The sequence below is a fragment of the Rhinolophus hipposideros genome, assembly GCF_964194185.1.
Source record: "Rhinolophus hipposideros genome assembly, chromosome: 14".
NCBI classification, from domain to species: domain Eukaryota; kingdom Metazoa; phylum Chordata; class Mammalia; order Chiroptera; family Rhinolophidae; genus Rhinolophus; species Rhinolophus hipposideros.
Window position 1 is genome coordinate 35,375,151 of NC_138060.1, and position 24,306 is coordinate 35,399,456.

Genomic DNA, 24,306 nt, shown 5'->3' on the forward strand with positions numbered 1-24,306 from the left:
CAATTTGTAACTCCCAATTTTCGAATGGATCCAGACACACACAGCTTCCATTGCTGTTAACATCACCTGCAACAGACGTGATGTGCCTCCCAACAGAAGAACCCAGATCCCCTCTCGTCTTGCCAAAGGGAAGGAACCTGAGTCTGACCAGGCTTCCAGACCAAGAGAACAAGCTGCACTGCACCAGGAGGGTGTGTGAGCAGCAATTTCTAGACTACGGGGAAACCATCAAATGACCTTGCGGCCTTCAACAGACAAACTGCAGGGAAAGGAAAGGGATGAAGGGGGAGACAGAAGATTGAAAAACTCAAAGGCATATTTAAAAAGGAAAAGGACTAAGACCAACTCTAGTGTCTAGGGAGACACACTTGGGTGACGAATTCTGAAGGAACACGAGGAAGTGTCGGACAAGTGGTCACTTTTGGAGTAAGGGAAGGGCTGTGCTTTTGACAGGGGTCCCTGGAGGGGCTTTCAGGAAAGCTGGCCAAGTTCTCAACCTGGGGGGTACTCTCAAGGGTGATTTGCCTTGTAATGTCTCATTACACTAATCTGCTCAGGGAGATGTTCTGTATCTATGTTTGAGTTTACAATAAAAAATATTTAAAAACAAACCCCGCAGTTTCCCCAGGCATATACGCCTGTTTGAGATCACTGCCATCTTAGGATAGTGGCTCAGAACACAGAGTTTGGTATCAAGTAAAAACAGTTTTGATTTCTTACTCTGTTACTTACTATTTGTATGACTTTTGGTAGGTTGCTTTGCCTCTCTAAGCCTGATGTTCTTTACCTGGAAGATGGGAATTATATCATTATCAAACCCATAGATTTGCTCTGAGGATTAAATGACACTTTATATGATACTTGGCATACAGTAAATATTCAATAAAGATTAGCTATTACTGGTATTCAAACATCAACGACTATAGATTAGTTTAAATGGGCCTTTAAATATAAATATTCACAGTACTCATATTTAAAGGAATATTAATATTTAAAGGAATTCTTAATATTTAAAGGAAATATATTCCAGTATTGATTTATGCTCTTAAACACACACTCCAAGTTAGCTGCTATAATCTCTTCTAGTGAACATACTTTTATGACAAAGTCTAGAAACTAAAACCACAATTCTCTATTAAAATACTTACATGGGTGTGTTACTCCATAATCTTTGAGAGATAAAACAGATGGAAATTTTAAAACTAGCAATTTATGATAGGAATGTCTCCATTCTAGCTCTTCCTACACATCAACTATGGAATAAATTTCGTTCTTGCTTTCAAAAGCAACTTGGCAGCTTGAATATTTCTTTTCTCTTTAATAAGTTTTTGTATCTATTTCACATGTATTTCCTTGCAGTTTGTGATCACACTAGAAAACCAATGTGCTGAGATCTATGCTATCTGAAATATCCTCTCTTTAAATCTCTCACCCCTTAAAAATATTGGAATTAATGTCACACACACATTATTTATTAACAACTTGGCTCATTCCTGAATACCATATGGTAAATAAATGAGATGCTATCTGCTTCAGGAAATTTAGATGTGGCCGAAATATTACTGGAGTTAAGAATGATGAGCTATGTCAGTGCAGCTGCCTGAATGAGGAGTGAAAGTGAGGTAAAAATCTGTGTTGACCACCACTACATCTGTCTTAGAAATAAAGATATATGAGTCTTCAAGGGAAAAAAATTAAACAAGAACAAATATATCTCATTAACAAAGCAGTCAATTCCCTTTATTTTTAAAATTTTATGTACACATATGAATGATCTGTATAATGTACATTCAATATAGAAAGCTTTATATATTTGATAATGTATAGAACATTTCACAATTACACTAATCTCTTACATAACATCTTGACATCAGTTTTTAAAATTTTTTGCACAAGCTCCTTTTCATTTAATTTGGTAAAGCCAGTTATACGTACCGACGTGTACTGTGAACTCTCGGGAAGTTAATGGCCGAGGACAGGACACCAGTGAACAGATGCAGGGACAGAAGCTAATAGTGTCCGACGTGGGAAGAGGACAGCCACGGAGGCTCGATGCAGGAGAGAAACACCCTTTTCCACGGACAAGTGACTTAGCCCAATTTCTGTATACTGTATGTAGTTCACGCTAATTCAAAAAAACATTATAAAAACTAGGAAGGAGTTTTGTCTTTTTGATTCACAGTCTTGTAAACAGATATAAAGGAACAAAATGTGCTTACATACATCAAGAAAAAAAATTCTTGTGTACCCACTTAGGTTGATCCACAGAGTGCTTTCTTATAACGTGATACAATTAGAATCACTGACTTTTTTCCTAAATAAAAATATATTTATAGAAAAAGGAATAACACTGTCATGAAACCAGGAGAAAGGCAGTTAGAGTTTGTTTCAACGTATCAGCTGGAGGAATGTGGACCGGGCACCGGCTAGCCTTTCGGCGTTCGCTGTCTCTCACAAATGTTTCACGTCTGATAGCCAAGGTCGCCTGCCTCGTGGTCTACAGGAGGTGGCAGATTAGACATGACTGACGAGGATGTCCCTGCGGTAAGGTAGCCAGCAACTCCAGGTCCTGTAGGAGACAGAGGAAAACATGCATCTTCTAAAGAGCAGAGTCATGTGAAAACAGTGACCATAAAAATGTCAGAACCTCATCAAGTACTCCACTGCAAGAAAGTGACCATCTATTGGACTTATCTAAATGTATAACTAAACCTTAACAAACACCTACATTAACACCATTTTCATGGCTTGCCTTTACTATATGACAAAGTTAAAAACAATTTCAAAATTTATGCTGGACAGTAACACTGCTGTGGAAATACGGAAACAATTTCTCTTCTCACATCTGGGAAGTTTAAACTTTCAGCAAATCCTAGGCACTGAAGGATAGCTATGTCAAAATTTAAAAAAAGGGGGGGAGGGATAAACAGGGGAAAGAAATTCTATGCTGTCAGCCCCTCCAAAAGTCACACTTGATGAAATTGCCAACAAAAATACTTCTATCCATCAAGTTAACCTATTTTCATCTGGTGCAAAGAAATGCTATTTTAACAAGTAACACCAAATGAACAAGGGTTGCTACACCAAGATCTCAGAAAGAAAAGGAAGTCTTTGGACACGTCATAGGTCAAAATAAGAATGCCGTGGGACAAGGTTATCAATATTTTCATTTTATGTCTTCTTTGAGTCTAAGTTTCTATTGCATGAAAATGCTTAATGCCAGCATGTAGCAAGATGTGTCCTATGAGCATATAGTGGCTTTAGCGCCTAGTCTAGTTTACCTTAAACACAGCAGAGACATTTAATTACATCTCAGAATCACTGCACAAACTGTACAGAGTACTTGCAAGAGACACTAGAGCGTCATACTGCATACCGAGCAATATTTTTAGCTGAAATTGTAGGAAACAAGGCAAACAGCTAAGGAACATTGAAAGGTTAGGACCGGAAAGGCAGTGGAAGCGGCATGCATTTAGCAAAATGGTTCTCTACCTGCTTCAGAGAGCTACACAGAAGTTAGCAAGCTGCCTGGCAGAGCGGATCTAAAGCCCGCTCCTGAGGTGAAGGGGACTGCTGCCAGTTAGAAGGGAAGGAGAGACACCTGAGGGGAAAAAGAGAAATATAAGCAGCACGGGAAGTTGTGAGGCAATGCCAACCGCAGAGTAGTTTGATGAAGGCTGAGGCACGACAGGAACTGATGGAGGACAAAAGGGGCACAATTCAGATCATCTTGTTTTTCACCTCATAGGCTTCTGTATCGAGGATATGACAATGTCTTATGCTGCTGAGCAGACACCGTGTATCTAGTGTGTGGTTACACGGCCAGAACTGCTCAGCCTGCATGAGCAGGAACATGCCAGAGTGTGCCCAGGCACTTGAAACCAAGAAACCAGAAAACTTAGAAAAAAGGTTTTCCCTTATTAAGGCCCCATGAGCCTGCATCTATCAACTCCTGCCTTCCACCAATCAGGACGCCAGGTCTTCCACAGACGGCTCAGGAAGAAGACCATCTGGTCAACACACCCCTTCTGACATGGTGGTTCAGAGCTATGGCACCCGCCTACTACATCACTTCCCACCAACCTATTACTCTCTGAAACTGAGGCAGCAGCAAGATTACTAGGGAACGACTGAGCAAATCTCACCAAAGATGTAACTCTTAGGATAAACCCCCAAACACTCCACGCTGGTATAGTTCCTGAGCACTTCTGATTGTGGGCTTAACTTGATTCACATCAAAGAAGTAGATTACGCGCCCCGATTATGAATGTTACACACAGGAAATGGACTAAGCTGCAGTTCTCAAACTGTGTGCCGAGGCACCTCAGCACAAATTCCCAGGGGCATTTCTGGACATTTGAAATTTGAGAAACACAAAGATATCTACTGGATACCATACAAACAACTTTCAAGTTGGGCATGACTTCTTAATAAACTTAACTGTTAGGTATTGCTTTTTGCCTAGACGTACATGAAAAACAAAATCACTAAGATATTAAGGGCACTGTGAAATGAGGAAGTTTAGGAACTTCTGGACTAAAATCTAAATTGTGAAATAATGGGCTTTGAAGGATTATCAAGAATATTTTAACCCTATATCACTTGTGTCTTTAGAAATGACAAATCAATCTCTGGATATTTCTGTAATGAAGTCTGAGATGGCCTCTCCTTGAGGACATGTCTGATTTCTAGAGGCCAGAAGGTATAGTCTGGTTATCAGGATGGGATAGAACAGCTGTGTTCTCCAGAGAACGGTGGGAGGAAGGAGTAGGGGTTGCCAGAAACGTGGCATATGGCAACAGTTTGCAAGGCTGTCAGACTTAAAAGGAATGAGAAAAGATGGAAAATTAACAAGGAATACCACAAAACGGAATTGGCTGCCATGATGGAGTAGAGGAAGGAACCCGGGCTGAGAATGAACATGGGATTTTCAGCGGGGAAAACAGAAAAAGGAAGCCCTGCCTTAGCAACCAACGTCCTACAATAAACTGACATTGACCTCAGGGAATCTTTTCTAACATCGCTCATACTCTGTAGTCTGGGACAGGAGTAAAAAGAAGAGCAAAATGTAATAAAAACGAACTCTGCAAAGAACTAAGGGACTGGGTTGAGGACAGGCCCAAGAATTGCACCCTCTCTCCCTTCAATGACTTTAGGAAACCAAGTTAACTACCCCACATGCCTCTAATTAAATAAATAATGTATAGTTTTCATCTCCAATTCTAGCTCCTAAAAGCACCTTCATTTTCACCAGCTTCTCTTCCTGTCCCTGTTCCTTCTTCCTCTACTGATTTTCTAGATAACTTAATCTGAAGATTTTCACTGCTGAAATTATTTTAAGAGGAACTTGAACTTGTCAGCATCAAGCTCTTCTAGAACCCAATAAATGACTAAATAACCCAGGGCCCTAGACAATGAACAACCACCGCTTATCTGCCTTCTGGGTAAAATTCCAGAGGCACTTTTAGATAAGCATTGTCATAAAACGAAACAATATTCCAGCCGAGAGAGCCAGCGGCACAGTCTCATCTCAATTTATCAGCACTGAGTAATCCTTGGACATTTTTTTATTTTACCCCAAATCCTGAACATGTGACTGAATGGCATTTGCTCAGCAGCCAGAGAGAGAAAAATCATAAATGTATTTTTTGGTCATTCTCATCTTATTTTGAAATAGTAATTAATTTTCCTTTATTGTTCCCCATATCCTAAACAAAATCCACTTACCGTGTTTCCCCGAAAATAAGACCTAGCCAGACAATCGGCTCTAATGGGTCTTTTGGAGCAAAAATTAATATAAGGCCCTTTCTTAGATCGTCTTAGATCGGGTCTTATATTAATTTTTGTTCCAAAAGACGCATTACAGCCGATTGTCTGGCTAGGTCTTATTTTTGGGGAAACTCACTCAAAGGTATCAGTTAGAAGAAAGGGCTAGTGATGTGTGTTCTCACAGAACCTTATTTCATTTGCAAATTGATTAGAAAGGGGCTGGGTACAATATGAACCTTCTCAAGATTGAGGGGAGGTAAGGGTAAACCTAACATTCCAATTCAGCACAACATTGTATACATTCCACGTAGTTCCACATAATGCGATTTTACCATTATTAGAAGTACATGCCCCTTTTATCAAACACATGACACACAATACATCAATGGAAAAGCTCAAATACACACAAAAACATCTGGCAACCCAAACAGTAAGTACACATCAACCCAACTGGCAAGACTAACTCTTCCGAGTTAATCCTAAACAGGACAGAACAGATCTGATGGGAAAATCTTCTCAAACAACTAACATCTCAACAAAAGAACATCCCTGATTGATGGTGTGTTAAGAATTGGACAATTTCGGGGCCGACACAGCTCGGAGATAGCCCAGGCTGTCCCATGTTAAGATGGCGGCAGGCTTCAGTAACGGCCTTCAGAAGGGCCAGGCCCTTTCCAGGCTGAGGTTTATACCACCACCACCACACCCCTTGACTGGCTTTGTATGAAACTTGCCACCCCTTGACCAGGCCCAAGAATGTGAGGAAATTTGTAAATTCCAGCCTTTGTTCTTCCTAGCCCTCTTCTATCCCTTACAAGGCATCACAACTGCTTCTCAAAACCCTCATTTAAGAAGCCACCCCAGGGATACAAGGAAAAGGAAAGGCACAGACAGGAATCTTTACTCCCTGTATTTTTCTATAGTTAATAGGGAATTTGGATGGAGGTGAGGACCAAAATGATTTCTAAAGGAAGTCTAGGTCTCTGAAGATAAATCCTTGTCTCTCCCACATTCTAACCACAGACCTTTTGGCCCACAGCCTGTCAATAAGTCATGGACCACCTGCAGTCTTTTCTTCTCTCAAGCCAAGTCAATGACTGCTCAATACAGTGGAGAACAAAAGGGATCAGAAGAGGCTTTCCAGTAGGGAAGCTTATAATCTACATTTTTACTATTCTTCAGGGCCAATTTTTAAGTAAGTTTACTCATAGAAAGGGAAAAACAAGGCCGATTTTTCCAATCATGACATCCTTCCAAAGTAACGAATGTAATGCCACAAAAATGTGGTATTATTGATAGTTTTGGGAAAAGTCTAAAGAGGTCAAGTTTTTAGTGTGCCTATAAGAACATACTTCTACATAGAAGCTACAGCTTTACTGAAAATTTGAAAGAGATAATAAATAGCCTAAGTCCATATTCTAGATTTTTCTCTCCATAGAAATCATAGGACAGGGAGTAAACTTAGAGGGGAAACATGGCACTATGCTCTCAATGAACACACGTGACCCAGCCAAAGCACCAGGTTTATAAATTTTAGGGCTCTGATTATAAATTTTAGTGGACTAATATTAAAATGGTCACAGTGAAGGAAAAAATAGTGTCACAACTGAGTCTAAAATTAAAACCAAACAAAACTTTCTCCAAAGTCCCTATTTTTAAAATATTCATGACTTAGTCTTCATGACTTATAAACCTCTATACTAGCAATCAGGATTATTAAAACAATTACATGGGTATGAGAAACATGGTATTAATTTTTTCCTCTCAATTTACCTACATCATCTCCGGTTAGAGGAGGATGAAAAGCTGACAGTTTTTAATATACAGTTGGCCCGTGAACAATGTGGGAGTTACGTGCACCGACCTCCCATGCAGTCGAAAATCCGCTTGTAACTACAGTCGGCCCTCCCAATACGTGAGTTCCCAACCTTGGAGTTGACCCTTGAATATGGGTTTGAGCTGCGAGGATCAACTGGAAAAATTCACATGTAAGTGGACCCACACAGTTAAAATCCGTGTTGTTCAAGGGTCAACTGTCAATTTCAGGCAGACAGCAAGAACCATCTCATATTTTTAAGGTTAAGTTCAACTGAAAACTTTTACACCAGAGACTATTATTTCATCTTTAGCACACAGCAATAGAATCCAGGGCTTTCTTTTTAAACAGAAGCCAATGTGAAAAATTAGTATTCTAAAATTATTATACAATTAGTGTGTCAAATGGATAAATGTCCTGAGCTTCAAAATTATACTATCTTTTGATCCTTAAGCAGTAAAACAGCTTTTTCTTTCTGGTACCCACATATTTCCTCCTACGAAAGGACAATCCCTAAATATTTAGCAAAACTACAGATTAACCACTGGAAACTTAAAAATATTTCACATACATATTTGGAAGTTCAACCTGTTATTTTAATGGAAATGAAATGATACTATCAAGTTTCTGATACTGTTATTTCTGAGTAGGCATTGCTCCACTATTTTTACAAGTTCAAGAGAAACATTTGAATCCAGCCATGATCCAAATATAAGCTATGACAGCCCTGATTCACTGCATCACAACTGAGCAGAGTCCATGTTTCAGTCAGCACACATTCAACACAACAGCCGTTCTCATGCGTCCAGGGCTAAAACCAGAGGTCTCCAGCATGCCCACAGCGCCTCAGGACAGGTAGCTAGTACCCAGCAAAACCCTCCAAGTGCTATTCAAATTTTCAGTCTAGTCGGGACAAAAGGGAGGCCCAAGTGGCTTCTTAGGGCGAGCAGTTAAATGTGGTTTACCTGTGAGGTATCCTGCTGTTTGTGAGTCAGAAATAAACAAATCATGTTTCTGATCTTTGAAGGCACTCCAGACTGAAGAACGAGAGAGGATTTCATTCACCTAAGGAAGTAAAGCAAACTCTTTGAACATAAATAAATTAAGGACGAGGTATTGGAAGATGGAACTAAAGAGAAAAACGCAAACTTCCAAGACAAAAGGAAGAAGACCAGCTGAGGAACGACCCAATGATGGAATGAGACCTAGCATTCATCAAACACCCCATACCAGGTACACTTCATTAAACAAGACCTAAAACAGTCCCCAACAGTCTTTCCTCTAAACTTGGACTCTTATTATTTGAAGCTACAATTTCCTGCCTTATATGTAACTTGGGCGGGGAGATTTTCTTGTGAAAGTAACAAGTGGCTAACAGTGTGGTGTGGGCTCACGCAGTACTAAGGAAGGCGTATGGCAAGAAGATGCTGCAAACTCGAGTTAAAACTTACAGCAGTCTTTCAAATTATGGGTTGTGACCTGTAAGAAGTGTATGGACTCAATTAACAGGGTTGTGATCAACATGCTTGAAAAAATAAGTTAGATTAATTTAATAGAAAACAGCAGAGTATCACATATGAAATGGATATTGTTCTGTGATATATATACCCAAACATCTGTAAATAACGTGTGTGTGTGTAAATGTCCTGGACTAAGATGAAAGACATATTTCTTTCTGTGTGACATAGATTTTAAAGCTTAGGAAATTCTAACTTAGAGAGTATCTTTTGTGTATCAATGTTTGTATCAAATATTTACTGAGAACCGCACATGTGGGACACACAGTAGACACAAAGATGAGAAAGACAGTCTGTCTCTGAAGGGCCTACAGTCTAATAGAAGAGACAGGGCCAGATAATTTAGTGGTAAGCGTTAAAATAGAGATACATACACATGAGCACCACACGAGTCCCAGAGACCCCTTGTCTAACCTTGGAAAAGAAGCCGCAGTGCAAGTGATTGGCTGTGAGGCGGTGGAGGAGGTCCTATTTGGGAACTACCACACTTCCTCCCTCCCACTGGGTTACTGCTGATTTCATCAGCAGGAACCCTGAGGTACGTGAAAGAGAAGGCAACTGCCTGCACGTGGTCCACAGAAGCGGCTGTGCGTGGCATTCAGAATAATAGGCAAAAACAACAAAAAAGCTACATAAACCTGTAGTTAATGACTACAGCAACACATGCTGTCTCTCTTCTTCAGTATCAATTTAAATTGTTCAAATGGTGATACTGATAGAATGGACAATGGCATAAAAATGTTCCTTTAGTTGGAACACACCCACAGTGAGTATAGTCACTAAAGGAAAGCTTTAAGTCAATTTAAACCTATAAAAGAACATTAGTAGGTAGAAACAATCCAAATACCCATCAATAGATGAATGGATAAACGAACTGTGGCATATACACATACTGGAGTATTATTCAGCTCTGATACCCGCACAGGTTACAACATGGAGGAACCTTGAAAACATGCTAAGTGACAGGAGCCAGACACAAAAAGTCACATATTGCATGATTCCATTTATATGAAATAGCCAAAATAGAATTCACGGAAAACAGAGTGGTGGCTGACAGAGGCTGGGGGTAGGGAGAAAAAGGGAGTAACTGCTTAATGTGTAGTTTCCTCTTGAGAACTAGATATGGTGGTGGTTATATAACATTGTTAATGCACTACATACCAATTAATTCTTTACTCTAAAAAATTAATTTTGTGTTATGTAAATTTCACCTCAATTAAAGAGAGTATTAGTAGATAGGGCTATACATTAACACTCCATGAGGAACTTCTCAAAAGCAACATAAAGAATGAAACCAAAGAGGAAAATTCAATTACCAAACTGGCATGAAATCAACATATGCATGTAGCTGAAACACATTAATATATAAGTCACAACAAAATGGAAACCAACACTGTAAGTGCGACTGAAGAAAGGAGAAGAAACTAAAATGATGTTCTCTATCTTTTAAAATGGCATTATGGGATGGTTAATGAATGTGGTTATCACTGTCCATCTCCTAGAACTGAAAGTTAATCTTCACCAGCATTAAATGCTCAATACTCAAGGCTGAAGAATTTCAGCCATTTTTCTTCCTGAAATGTCCAATGTGCTATCTCTATCCAGAAAAAGAATGCTTCTAGGTAACTACCTGAATATATGGTTTGTGTTTTTCCACTGGTTATGAGGCAGCTATGCTAGTCCATCCTTGGTCTTGTGATTTGCTCCAGTTATAGCCAGCAAAACCACACCTGTACGTGGCAGCTGAACAGAGATGCATGGATTGCCCACGGTGAGACCCCTGGCTTTGAGAAGACCTCACTGTTATCGGCAGACAGTTAGCCCAGGCAGACTCACCTGTTCTCCATGCTGCAGGCTTCGAGTCATTGCCTTGAGTGCTTTAACAATCTGCGCCTTAGTGGCTGCTGGGCTGTCCAGATTTTCAAGGCCAATGCCTTCAAGTAATTTTAAGAGGTACGGGACCAAATCTGCTTTCAGGGCCTAAAAGACAGTATCAAGTAAGCATGTATCCATAGATGGAAAAAAAATGTGAACCATCCACTGAAAAAATAATTTTACCCCCAGGCCATACCTGGGAGAGGGCAACCTGCTTTCTTTTAATGCCATAAGCAGATTTAAAAAAATGATAATAATGACATTCTTATTTAATAGGACTTTATTCCATGCCATCAACTCTTCGAAATGCTATACACTGATTATTTAATCCTCCCAACACCCAGTGATGTAGGTACAATCATCGTTACTGAAGGAAAAATCAATGCATGGAGGGTGAAAGTGTGGCCAGTTACAGGGCCAGGCAGTGACTGAACGTGTATCTAGACCTACGAGATGGAGAAGCTGAGCTTTTAGCCACTATCCTGGGAGCAGTCTAATGACACTATACTAATGGCAACAATATTTAAAGTATCTTCATATTTTTTTCACATTTTAAAACCTTTGCATTCACCATATAGTTCCTATCAGTCTAATAAAAGCTAAATAATACTCTGGTATCACAACTGACAATGCTCACTCTGAAACTCAACGGGAACAAGAGGTGGAGGTAATGAACATTTAGTGAGTGTGCCTTTTAACAGATATTCTCCTAACAACCTTGTGAGGTACTCATACCGCTATTTTACAGATGAGGAACCAGCATTGTAAAGTTAAGTAGCATGCCTGAGGTCACAGAGCCATCAAGTGGTAGAACTAGCTCATGGTCTTTCCAATACAACAACCCCCTGAGCCAATTGTAACTGAACATCAGAGCATCCACTGACCTCCTGGAGATGTACCCAGTACTTCTAACCTGCCTAAGTGAGGGCTGGGGTGGGTGGGAGAGGCGATCTGAGAGGAAAAGGGGTTGGGAGAACAGGAGGGCCAGGTAATAAACATACTGGACCTTATTTCATGCTAAGGAACTCTTGTATCACTTGTCATCTGACAAGTAATGAGAAACCACTGAAGGGTTTTTAAGATAAAGAGTGACCCAGTTATATTTAAGAGTTATAGTTTAGAAAGATCACTGTCACAATGTTTAAATTTACACTATGTATTTCGGCCCTTCAGTGTCTACATTGGTATTCTACATTGGTAACCACCATGTCTTATTTTCATTAGGTGGGTAGTTTCTGAAAAGGATAATAAATATCTTGATATGTTTTTTATACATGACTCAGGAAACAAGGAAAGAATAAGCAGAATGAATCTTTCCAAAGAGGACGAAGCAAATTGTACAAAGCAAGCTACGGATAAATGATCAGTACGTAACCAAAACTTTAAACGGAAATTGAAACATCACAAAAGCACAGCTGGCCCCCGTTTCTCTGTGTGTATACACATACCTGTGGCTGTGTGTGTGTGTATAAAATATAAAATCATTTATGCACAAACTCAAAAATCACCTCTCTGCCAAACCTAAGTTAGGGAAACAAAGCTATGCTAAGTGAGTGAAAATCTATTTATCTAATGTAGTTGCTTTCCTAAAATAGTGCTGAATCTAGAAAGTCACTTACTTGTGCTACTAAGTCACTCTGCTCCTTTTGAAACATTCGATTAATTGCTTCACAGGCCAGACCAACAATATCTGGTCGCTTTTTCATTCCATTCATCAGTGGACCAATGGTCTCTAAAGATGCCATAGCTCGAACACACAGCTAAGTGCCCAAAAAGAGAAGGTTACTTGTAGAGTAGCAATACTTTATATATTGCTACGGTAAATATCATAATAAAATATATGAAAAACCTACATTCAGCTTAAGGTTAGTAATGAACTGAGTCAAACTCAGTCTTCCATTAATTATATCATTGAAACTGGTTTAAGAATTGTTCCAGTACCATGTGGGTCATGTGGTACCATGTGGTTCACAGACAGAATGGCGCACACACAGTAGGGAAGGGATTTATACTGCAATGTACATTAGTCAGGAAGAGGGAGCAGATACATTCTAGAGCTTTCATCTACTAAGTGGATTCACCAGTACCTCATTGTCAGACAGGGCATGGATAACCCGAATGGCACTCTTAGGAATGGCATTGTTCCGATGATTCATCGCCTGGATAACTTTGGGAAGATGACCCAATGGTGGGACCTGGTCAGCCAGCTGAGGCTGCGCACTGAAGAGACACACTGTTGCTGTCGTCAAAGTTTCCAGAGTCTCTCCCTGGAGGGTATAAAACAAACAAATAACTACAAAACACTGACGAAGGCCTCAGTATCTGCGGCAATTACCTAGTGGTCAAATCTAGGATCCCCAAATTCTAAACACTGATACTTAAAAACTGATTCACAAATCCTGTGAGAACTTCCCCACCTTGATAAAAGGCATGAATTCAAAGGACTGTAAAAATGTGGTATCTTAAGAATACCAATAATTCAGGAGAATGCAGAACTAATGAAATGTTTTCCTCAGCTCTATTAAAAATCCTACTATTTAACATATCTGGCCGCCATAATGAACTTTGTATGGGGAACAATGCATTGCAAAGACCTGTAACATATATATATATATATATCCATAACATAATGCACCTTGAATAAACATGGAAATTGGGATGTGCCCCAAAAGAACGGTGACATAGGAGGAAAATGTAATTTCCTTTCCAAAGTTTCTACTTTGAGGATTTCATTAAACACACTGTATGTAGTAGAAATCCTAGTAAAGAGAAAACAAGACTAGGGAAAGAGACATATGTAAATATTTCCATACTAATATTTTTCTCAAGTTTTGCTAAACCAATAATAGTAACTAATAATTTCTAAGCACTCGACATGTGCCAGACATTACGCAAAGTACTCCACATATGTCAAAGCTCATTAAAACCTCAGCCTTAGATGCAGGTGCTGTGGTCATACAAAAATGAGGTAACTGAGGCAGAATCACAAGGTACCACTCAAGGTCACAAGGCTGGTCAGTGGTGGAGCCGGGTATGGGGTCCAGGACCACCTCACAAGGCAGCCTGGGCACTTAACCTGTCTCTATAGCCAGGCTGTTGAACAATTCAACCACAATCATGTACCTCAGTTATTTTCAACCCCAGGGTTCAAATAACAAAGTCTTATATACTATCAGGGTTTCTAACTCACCAAACCAAGACCAAGGCTGCTTTTTCAGTCCTGCTTTCCTGGCAGTCCTTTGAGAACAGCCCCAGAGCTCCCCCGTGTCGTTCCTACTCTCCTGTCAATTTCTATACCTGGGGCATCCCGCCATGTATGGAAAGCTGTGTGAAGAACATGCCCTAGCAGAAGATGCTTCTATTGAGATTTCGCCTTAAAATCACTGGAACAGGGTGGCAGCAACATTCTTTCCGCGCTTCTACAACTGTTAAAAATACCATCTTCTCAACTGTGGTTCAGAAATAACCGTTTTATTAAAGAGTTTCACTTCTGAACGTGCCAAAAGAAAAGATGAATGGGCATACTTGAATTTAAATGTGCGTGCTATACTGACAAAGGTAGGCAATTCTTAACGTGTAGTCAATGAGGATGGCGTTTTAACAGAAACACTTGCAAGTGTATTTATGAAACGACTTGAAATGTCGTGCTGATGGCTGAAGCTTACATGAGGATTGTTCTTCTCCAGGAGCTCAGTTAATTTTTCTAGTAGTGCAATAAGAAATTCTCTAGGTTTTCTTAGAACCCAAGTTGGCTGTGCAATAAAGATTCTCAAGAAAACTCCTCCAACAGCAACTTCACCCTCTGCTTCTCCAAACACCACAGTAAAATCTTCAGGCAACTTTAAATAGAGAAAGACATAGTCAAGTCACTTAATCATCATTAGTTGTACATTGAGCAAGAAATGTACTCTGTTACGTAAAGACATGTTCATGAAATTAGTCCTTAAACAGTCATTAACATAAATCATAATTATTATAAGTTCTATGGTCTCTGAATAAAATGAAGAAAAGTCACTTACTTTAAAAATGAACATTCCAACTTTTATATTTAAAACCTTATTTTCCTGGGGAAGATCTTAGTGTCTTAATGACAAAGTATCTAACAGGCTGTCATTAAACTATGAGAACTAGTGTTCATGACTTAGTAGGAATTTAAAAAAATACCCCCACCCCTCAAAACAAATTGATAAATAATAAGATAAAATGTAAAATTTCTTTCTCTGAATAAAAGTATATTTACCTTCCAGTTTACATCAGGGTTGTCTCGCTGATTTTTAAAGTGCCTTGGGGGAGAGAAAATTGAGGGGGGATATCAAACTTCAGTCACAAGATACACTTTCATTAACCTTCAGATAAGTCTTAGAGAGGTGACAAAGTGAAAAACATTTGCTCTTCCAGGTGACTTTACCTGAAGGCCATCAGTTACTACATGTCTTTACTTACTCTAGCATCATTTCTCTAACTGTGGTGGACACTTTATCTCTGGAAATATCATTCCAAATTAACTCAGGATTTTCATGAGTTCCTTCAAAAATATGTACAGCAGCTTCAGGGTTGTCTCTCATGGCATCCATGAAAACACTTGGTAGAAATTTCATTAACGTAAGTCGAACCTGTATGAGGAGGTTTGAGAAAGAAAAAAATCCTATTGCAGACATGTCATTATTTGGTTTGTTTAGATTTCTCTAAGATAGACTATTGCTGTAATTTGTGTTACGGCTGATATGGGCCATAACTATTATCCAGAAGTTCTGGAATGGGCGAACAGATAAACCTTGGTTTATGCAAAGGTAACTTTAACAAGCCTCGCTATGATCTGCTCTTAATTACCTGTCCAGTTTCATTTCCATTCTCTGCTTCAAATTTAAGAAATACTCCTGTATGGCCTTAGCCCTTCCTAGGGTGGCATAGCCTCACAACACAGAGGTGGCGTGTACAAGAACATAGCTCACCGTCTCGTCCACAGCTACCGCCACAGGCCAATCCCCAGTGTGAAAGCCGAACCTAACCTATCCTCTGTCATAACCAAAATAGGCTTCTGTTCTTTCTTCAAGGGACACAAACAATGTATAACCATAATCCAAACACTCTCTCAATTCCAGCGCAGGCTTCCCCAACTATCGTTTTTCACAAACTAATAATACATAGGAACAATTTCAGGATGTTAATCTTCCAACTTTCACATCATGTTATTTCCTTATTCTCACCTCCTCAGATTCTGGTGAATCATGAAATCAGCATCAAAGTAATGGAGCTTTAATAATTAATTTCTTCCTAAGGACCGAGTTCACGCTTACCTTTGGACCTATTAGTTTATCTGCTGTCATTTTAGCAAAGAGTTCTGCTGTTTGGGCTCGAACCTGGGGATGTGTTGAATTGCAGAACATATCCAGTAAATAAATCAAAGCTCCTATGAAGGAAAAAGAGAATCAGTGTTCATACTATACATAAAGAATATAACTTTTCTAATCAGAATCCATTTTCACCTTATTTCAACTCAAGGCAATTGAGATTTTTAAAAAACCTATAGGCCTTTCAAAGCATTTTCTAGTTTGTCAGACTGTACAAAGCAGCTCAAAATGTGCTTCATCATTATTGAACATGACTGGATGAGAAAGCACTTCATACATTACCTTTTGCCATTGCTTCTTTGATTATTTTTGTACTTGATGTCAAAGCATAAAGAGTTTCCAGAACAAGCTGACGACCTGCAGAGAAAAAACCAGTTCAAGGAATGCATCATCAGTAAGTTACATATATTGGGCACCAACTCTGCGAGGCAGGGAACTAGGTGCTCTAAACGGGGTATCATACTTCCATCTTCACAATGACCAGGGAGACAGACATTATCAGGGCCTTGCTGGGAGTGAGGAAGACGAGACCAGTTAATCAGCCCACGGGTTCACACCCAGTGAGTGGCAGAGCTGGGTTTTATATAGAGGTCTGACTCCAATGTCCACACTTGTTAAGTACTACGCTACACCGTCTTCCTCCCTCATTGCTCACTGCATAAAATCTTCTCACCTCCTGACAGGTGGGGACACTGATCAGGCACCTAAGATTTGCATCTGGTGCTGTTATCTTAGAGAAATGAGCAGGAAGTAGCAGCTCCAAGCCACTGTTCCAGTCTAAGACCTGACGGCGTCCTTCTGGACAGTCTGTGTACCTCCCGGTCCTTGCCATCAAAGTACACTGGCTACTGGGCTTGACTCCTCTAAAGTCAAATGGCAGTGACAGACAGGTGAGCAAAGTAAAGAGATGGCAAAAAGCGCGGAGGCTGCTAACTATTAGGCTGAGGCTGAAACACCACCAAAGACCTGTAATCAGACTGGGCTAGGCTAACACACAGGAGAACAAATCTTCAGAAGGCGGCTCCTGAGAGGAGCACAGCACTCTGTCTGTTAGTGCAGGCCGTGTGCAAGTAATCAGACCGTGTGCAAGTAATCAGGCTGTGTGTAAGCAATCAGGCTGGCATATTGTTTGAAACTGATCTTATCTTGGTGGCAACAGACTTTCAGCATCAGATCAGTAAATCACAACGCAGAATTGAACTCAAGCTAAACACAAGGCAATTTTTATCTTCAGTCTTTTTTCTATCATCCAAGACCAATTATTTTTTTTATAAACCACAGAATATTAGTCAATCTTCAATTAATCCTGTGTAGTTTATACTCAGCAAACTCAAAATCGTAGGTTACTTTCCTTTGCATTTGGACCTCTCTCACCTCTGACTTTCAATTTTTGATATGGGAAAAGCAAAATACTTCTATCAATTTATGTAAAACATAATTAGGAAGACAAACCTAATATAAAGAATATCACTTAAAACATTCCAAAACTAAGCATGAATAACATTATGTCAGAGGTTTGTATCATCTAGGCAACTACCCCCTTCTATGGGTTGGTTGGCCATTCTGTGGTTTCTAAAATTGCACTTGTGAATATACGTACTTGATGGCAATGAATGTAGAAGAGCCAATAAATTGGACAAAACCATTGATTCAGCAATATTGTTGACACAATCTTGGTTAGATGTCACTATATTTACAACCTGAAAATTAATCAACAGGATGTTAAGAGTTTTGAAAATAATTTCAGACCTAAATCAAATTAAGTCACATTAGTCAGACCGAAATAATTCAAGAATTCACAAAAGTGAGAAAAAAATGTTTGAAGGACAAAATATTTACTTTTTAGAGAAGAGTTTAATTTTAAAAGACTGGCTTTATTAGTTGATCTTTTGAGAAATAATAAAAAATGTATGTTCATGTATATATTATACCTAGTAGTTTCCTATTAATTTAGAGGTAAGAATGAAGTGTTAATGTAACGATGATCAAACAAGTTACGTTAGCACCAATTCACAACCTTGAGGTGTACAAGCCTTCAGTCCTGCAGAACTGAGGCACACTGGACTGTTTTCCAGTTACAGATTTGGGGTGCGAGTGGTTAGGAAGACAGTGATCCTCACTACTGGGGCTTTGTTTTTAGAGGGAGAAAGTAAATGTCTTCAGGGTTCAGCACAACAAATTGGGTTTCTATTTCCACTATACAGAAATAGGCATGTTCTCTCTCTCTGTCCCCCTTCGCCCCCACCTCGGCTAAGCCTCTACCTCGCCAGGCCTCTCTACCACCTCAGCTAGGTCCGTTCTCTTCTCTGAAAATGTATCACTACTAAACCTTGCTTGCATACTTAAAAAAAAGAAGAAATAGGCATGCTTTTCTTTCAAAGAGGATGATCTCTCAAGTTTAACTCTTATTAATGTTTATTTTACAAGTTACAAGGTACTTGAAGAAATTAAGCAGAGAAGCATGCTTTTCAATTAAAACATGCTTGTTAAGCTTTTTGAGCATTTTAACTTTTACTATTAAAAATCTCTTTTAGACTAAAATGCAATCTATGAACATGATACACAAATCATTCAAAAACCACTCATTAACCTGCTACTGCAGGGTTGGATGTGGTGTTCTTTATAATAAATTCAGTGTTACAATGAGCGGGATCATCTGAAAAATGATTCTGGGAGCTCACTTTGGGTTGCCTGGACAACAAGCCCCAGTGAGCAGGACCTTCCTGCTTCTCCCAGAGGAAAAGGATTCACCCAAAACAGCTTCCCAAGAAACCAGGGGGTTTCGTTCTCCTGAAGAAGGGGCCTCCAACTTCTCTTGGACCTCTAAGACCTATAGGTTTTGGGCAACTGGCTTTCCTAGACAGCTCCTGTAAACTCACAGTACCCCAGTTGTCTGCCAGTAACCCTCACTGCAGCAGCCTGATTTGTACTACACACATAAGCAGGGAGAGCGACTGAGAACAGGGGCAGGGTCCTTGTTCTGCAACACAGATTCACAGTGTGTAGCCAGCAGAGTCCCCTGGTCTCAAATCTCTTTTTGTGGGGACACAGAGATCGGGGAAACCCTGACTCTTACTGGTTGATCAGCGGCTTCCAAGCTTCCCGAGTAAAACCCATTTCTTAACCAAATCACATGCAATGTACAATGCATCCCAAGTTCTAATGCATAACAGACAACGATCACAGAGGAAATGACCTTGAACAACACTGTAACATTTGCTCTTAAAATGAGTACATTAATTCAAATTTAGAAAACATTTACTTGTCTAATAGACAAAATGAAAAAATCCACATATAAACTTCCGTTCAACTACAGATGTTAATCAAGCTCAACCCACATACAGTAAGTAGTAGGAAAGGTAACATGCTTTACTACAACATTCTTTTACCTCCAAAGCCAACTGCTGCACTTGACCAGCTCCATGGACTCGTAGAAGAGAAAATATTAATTTAAAGTGCCCAATGCATTCACTTTCAGAGCCTAGAAAATAAGAACAAAATGTTTCCTTTTTATTTCTAAGAGATGTCCTAAATTACAAGTCTTCCGAAAACCAATACACACTGTTACTGATTATCAATCATAAATCTCTGTGATAACCTTTTCTCAACACTAGAGATGTGAGGTGAGTGGAGTATCTCTAAGCGGCAGTAAGTCTTAAAGAGGCAAAAAGTAAGCTATTAGCGAATTTCTTATGTTTGCTTCCATTTCCATCGCACCCCTAGCTTCTGGATAAAAACAAGAAATTTATCAAATACACAATCCAAATGCAACTCAAAAACAAAAGGTGTAAAGTGGTAATTTTATAATACTCTTTATCTCTAGACCTTAGAGCTAACCCCCTAAGCCTAATTATATTTTGGAAGAGTGTGCCATCATCTGGCTTTTAATTAAGACTGAATTAGAACTATGCCACTTGAGGACTACATTACAAACAACTAATGTGCACATTAAGGGGCTTCTTGTGAAAATACATAACACTGAATGGTATTTCCATCCATTCCTATGCACCTCAAACCCCAATCCTTATATTTACTACTATTCTGTTGTTAACAAAACAAAAACATTAAACATTAAGGTGTTGTTCAGTGCATTTTTCCTTTTGCTATATGGTAGTAAAACAGTATAATTTGGAATCTTTTGAGGCCCCATAGGGTAATTCATACAACCCCACGATTTAAAAAATCTGAAAACATCTATAAATAGGTTGGTTTTAAATTCATTTTCAAACCATTTCTTAACACGTAAGAATTATCATAAATACATCAGTGACACATAAACCATATTTCTAAATTACAAGTGAGCATGTATGTGATCCTGATACATGAACTTTATAAATGCTATCAAAATACAATTTCTGTGTAAGCCCTTCCTCAATTTTTTAAAGTTACAAATCAATAGCCTGCTTTGCTGCAATTTATTTGTACGTAATATATAACTAGAAAGATTCTAGTACGCCAACTCCAAACAATACAAAATGAAGTTTTCTTCGGATTTTATAATACTGCCTTTAATTAACATCCCAATTAACCTTGGGAATGACTAATTTTTCTAACATTTAATTACTGTTGTTTTATTTGAATAATTTGATGGCATTAACAAAAAGGTCAGAATTTTAATAATACTGTAATATATAGTGAAAAGAGCAAAAAAGTACCTGAAAGATAACATTAAAAGTTAAATTGAATTTGTATTGTTTTAGGTTGTATATTCCATATTTGTTATCAAAGCTAGAATTGGAAGAAGTGTTCTGATTTTCACTTATCCATCTCCCTCGAGTCAGGCAAGAATAATAATGTTTTTGAAAATGACCTTTTAAAGATGCTTAAGAATGAAAATTCTTACCTTTTTATTATTTCAAATTTTATACACCAAAACTTTCAGGCAATTTTTCAAAAATATGAGTAGCCATATACACATGGCATTGTCAAGGACCAGCAGAAACAAAAATTAGATCACCTAATAAATAAATCTAATTTAAGCACTTATATTTGGTGTATCAACTTATGTCATCAATTTGAAATTTTATATTATCAAGTTATTCTGCCTTTTCAACTCATTGAGACTTTTATAAACATGATACCTTGACCTCTCTTTCCAACCTACTATTTATAGGGAAAAATATTATGGGGTCAATTCCTCTTAATGTTATATGGGTATAGCATTATAACTAAGTAATTTCCCCTGAGTTATCCTGGTAAAAATAAGAAATGGAATTTTTAAAGCCCTTTTATTGTAAGGATCTTACTAATTAAGGGTATATTCACACACCTGGATTATATTTTATGACATTTCTCAGAGCCTCCAAAGCCATTTCCACTCGTGGCAAGCGGTCTCCGTGTTGCTCTGACTGCACTTTTGCAGCATGTGTGATAGCCATGAATGTATGGAGGTACTGAGCCTGGGAGCCTATGTAATCCAAGAGACTTGCAGCAAACACTTTTGGAACCTAAAATGAGTGGAGAAATGTTTAAATACAAGTTTGCCCTCAGAAATAACCTGTAGCAAAGACTCCATAACTAAAAAACAAAAAACTTCAAAAAAACTTCAAGCTATGAAAGGGATTAAATTATACATACACATGTATATGCCTATGGATTGACTAAGCAGTGGGGAGACAAAATCCAGTTGCTTATAAACTGTTTCTCAACATTTTCTGTCCCAATACATTAGAGATCTGATATACTCTCATCAGTACTTCAGTAGAACAATTCTGAGATTAGAGCATCTTTTCCCTTTACCAATGAAAGTAATTGATGCTATGATACGTAATTGCAACAATTTGGTTATATTTTTATATTTAAAAGTTATATATATTTAGAATATAAACTAAAGGACAGTTTTGAAAGAGACTTGACAATTCACTGAACTCATTTTGCTAACAACTATTTATACGTATTGTTCTGTGATAAATAATGTACTTTATGGTTTAGCAAATTTCTTTTTTCCAAGAACAAACTCTAAAACAAAGCTCCACTTCTTCAACTGCCCCCCAAAAACACTACAACAAAAATTTCTACATGATCCCCAAGCATTAAGAAGAAAAAGGAGCTCCTCATTTGCTTCTGTAAGTGATTCGGAATCATCACAGAAATGAGCTGGTATGACCCCAATCATCTTTGAAAAAAATCTCTTCGTTCTCCACTTGTATTTTCTTATATTCTTCTAATAATTGGCCAAAGGAGGACTTCTGTCTGGTAATCTGATATTCTACATAATGGAGTTGAGTGTGTAAATGACCTTGAACTTCCATAAGAAACTAGTAAGGTGAAGGCACATGTACACGACACAGTGGGGTAGCATTATGCACAATACAGTAATACCTTGGTTTTCGAACGTAATCCGTTCCGGAAGACCATTTGAGTTCTGAAACACTGGAAAACCAAGGCACGGTTTCCCCCGTTGAAAGTAATGCAAAATGGATTAATCCATTCTGGTCCTTTAAAATCAACCCCTAAAACTGCGAATTTAGCATGAATTTTGCTATCTAATGATACCATAGATCCATAAAATTTACTGTGTTCGTAAACCAAAATGTTCGTCAATGGAAACATTCAAAAAACTGAGGTACCACTGTATAAGGAATAGCTGGGCCAGGAAGAACTTCTTACTCATGAATCCACAAAATTAAATTCGTCAACATTCCAAATAAAGAGGCTCAGAAGTTATCAGTGGTCACCCCATCACATACCAAGGTTAGTATAAAGCATTTGGCAGAGAACAGGTATTATTTCAATGTATACAGTGCGAATATACTGGTAGCTTTCAATAACAAAATGAGCAAAAGTATCAGACAAAACTAAAAGTAGAGAGCTTACCTCTAGCTGGAAAGTAGGGACTTCATTATACACCCTAACAAAAATCTCACCTACAATAAGTTCTTTGGCATGATCACTATAGACAAATTCTGATCCATAAGTTTTGTCACAATCACCCTTTAAAAAAAAAGAAAACAGACTGTTAGATATGAATCAGAATCATTAGTGTCTGGTTTATAAATCTATACATATTCAGCTTAATAACTTAACAGACAAATAACTTAAAAAACTTATTCATTTTCCAGAGAGGAAAATGTGGTGGGATACATACAGCACTTACTGCAACTATGTTTATAACCAGTAAGATGGCCTCTAGAATGGGCACAGAGTTATTTTCTAGTCCAAAGATTAATATTGTAACTCCTTTTAAAATTTCAAAACAAAATCACAGACGTCAGCCAATGAAGTATCTTAGAGCTAATGTCCATAAAGCAAATGACATGTGGCTCTTGTCGCTCTACTCAGATATTTGACCTAGTCTGATATGGGACGATAGAACCAAGCAATGAACATATTTGGACTGGTTCTAAAAAGTAATGTTAAATGAAAGTGCTGGAAAATAGGGTCTCTGAATTTTTTTAAAAAAGAGTAATATTATATAGGTTGACAAATCAAGAAGAGTTTCCACTTAAGGAAAAAAGAAAAAAAGAATGGGAGAAAAATAATCTCAATAAAGATTTAGGTTGATATCACACAGAATTTAGGTTGGACTGAAATAAGCAAAAGTAGATAATAAGTTATAAAATGCTAAAAGAAAGCGATGTTGTATGTCTTTTCTGGTAAAAGAACAGATGTAAAGAAATGTGAGACCAGTTCTCCCTAGCTCTGCAATTCTCAAAACTTCTATCTACAAGGAGTTCTGAATGACTACCACAAAATGAGCTCAAAAACAAATTTTATATAATTCAGGACATAACAGTGATGGTTACACTTTAATAAATTCCAAACCCGCCAGCATTATCTTCTAAACCGCCAGGACTCAACCATCTAGTGTATGTATTATCTAGGCCTTCTCCTTATCTCCCATTTTACTGTCTTTTTTCTTTTTAAATGGCTTAATAGCTTCTCCATTGGAAGGTAGCAGCATAGAAGAAATTATTCCAATTGGATACCAAAAAGCAATTTTGATTTACTTGGGAAAAGAGGCTGAAGAAAACAATTA

General features: G+C 38.4%; 1 protein-coding gene across 3 annotated transcripts in view; it reads right to left on the reverse strand.

Moving 5' to 3' along the window:
* Window positions 1–1,713: 1,713 nt before the first annotated feature.
* The window catches only part of DNAJC13 (DnaJ heat shock protein family (Hsp40) member C13), a 104,463-nt gene continuing 81,870 nt past the window's right edge, over window positions 1,714–24,306 (reverse strand). For 2 of the 3 annotated variants that reach the window (XM_081072010.1, XM_081072009.1), the window contains 14 exons: window positions 23,145–23,261; window positions 21,598–21,775; window positions 19,718–19,809; window positions 17,929–18,028; window positions 16,611–16,685; window positions 16,275–16,387; window positions 15,421–15,590; window positions 15,218–15,260; window positions 14,643–14,816; window positions 13,065–13,244; window positions 12,597–12,737; window positions 10,939–11,082; window positions 8,551–8,650; window positions 1,714–2,569 (listed from right to left, as the gene is read on the reverse strand). In XM_081072010.1, the coding sequence (XP_080928136.1) occupies window positions 2,463–2,569; window positions 8,551–8,650; window positions 10,939–11,082; window positions 12,597–12,737; window positions 13,065–13,244; window positions 14,643–14,816; window positions 15,218–15,260; window positions 15,421–15,590; window positions 16,275–16,387; window positions 16,611–16,685; window positions 17,929–18,028; window positions 19,718–19,809; window positions 21,598–21,775; window positions 23,145–23,261 (1,734 nt within the window). In that variant the 3' untranslated portion in view covers window positions 1,714–2,462. Of the gene's footprint in view, window positions 2,570–3,492; window positions 3,602–8,550; window positions 8,651–10,938; window positions 11,083–12,596; window positions 12,738–13,064; window positions 13,245–14,642; window positions 14,817–15,217; window positions 15,261–15,420; window positions 15,591–16,274; window positions 16,388–16,610; window positions 16,686–17,928; window positions 18,029–19,717; window positions 19,810–21,597; window positions 21,776–23,144; window positions 23,262–24,306 lie in introns of all 3 variants that reach the window. The other variant, XR_013994871.1, reaches the window with a different exon arrangement.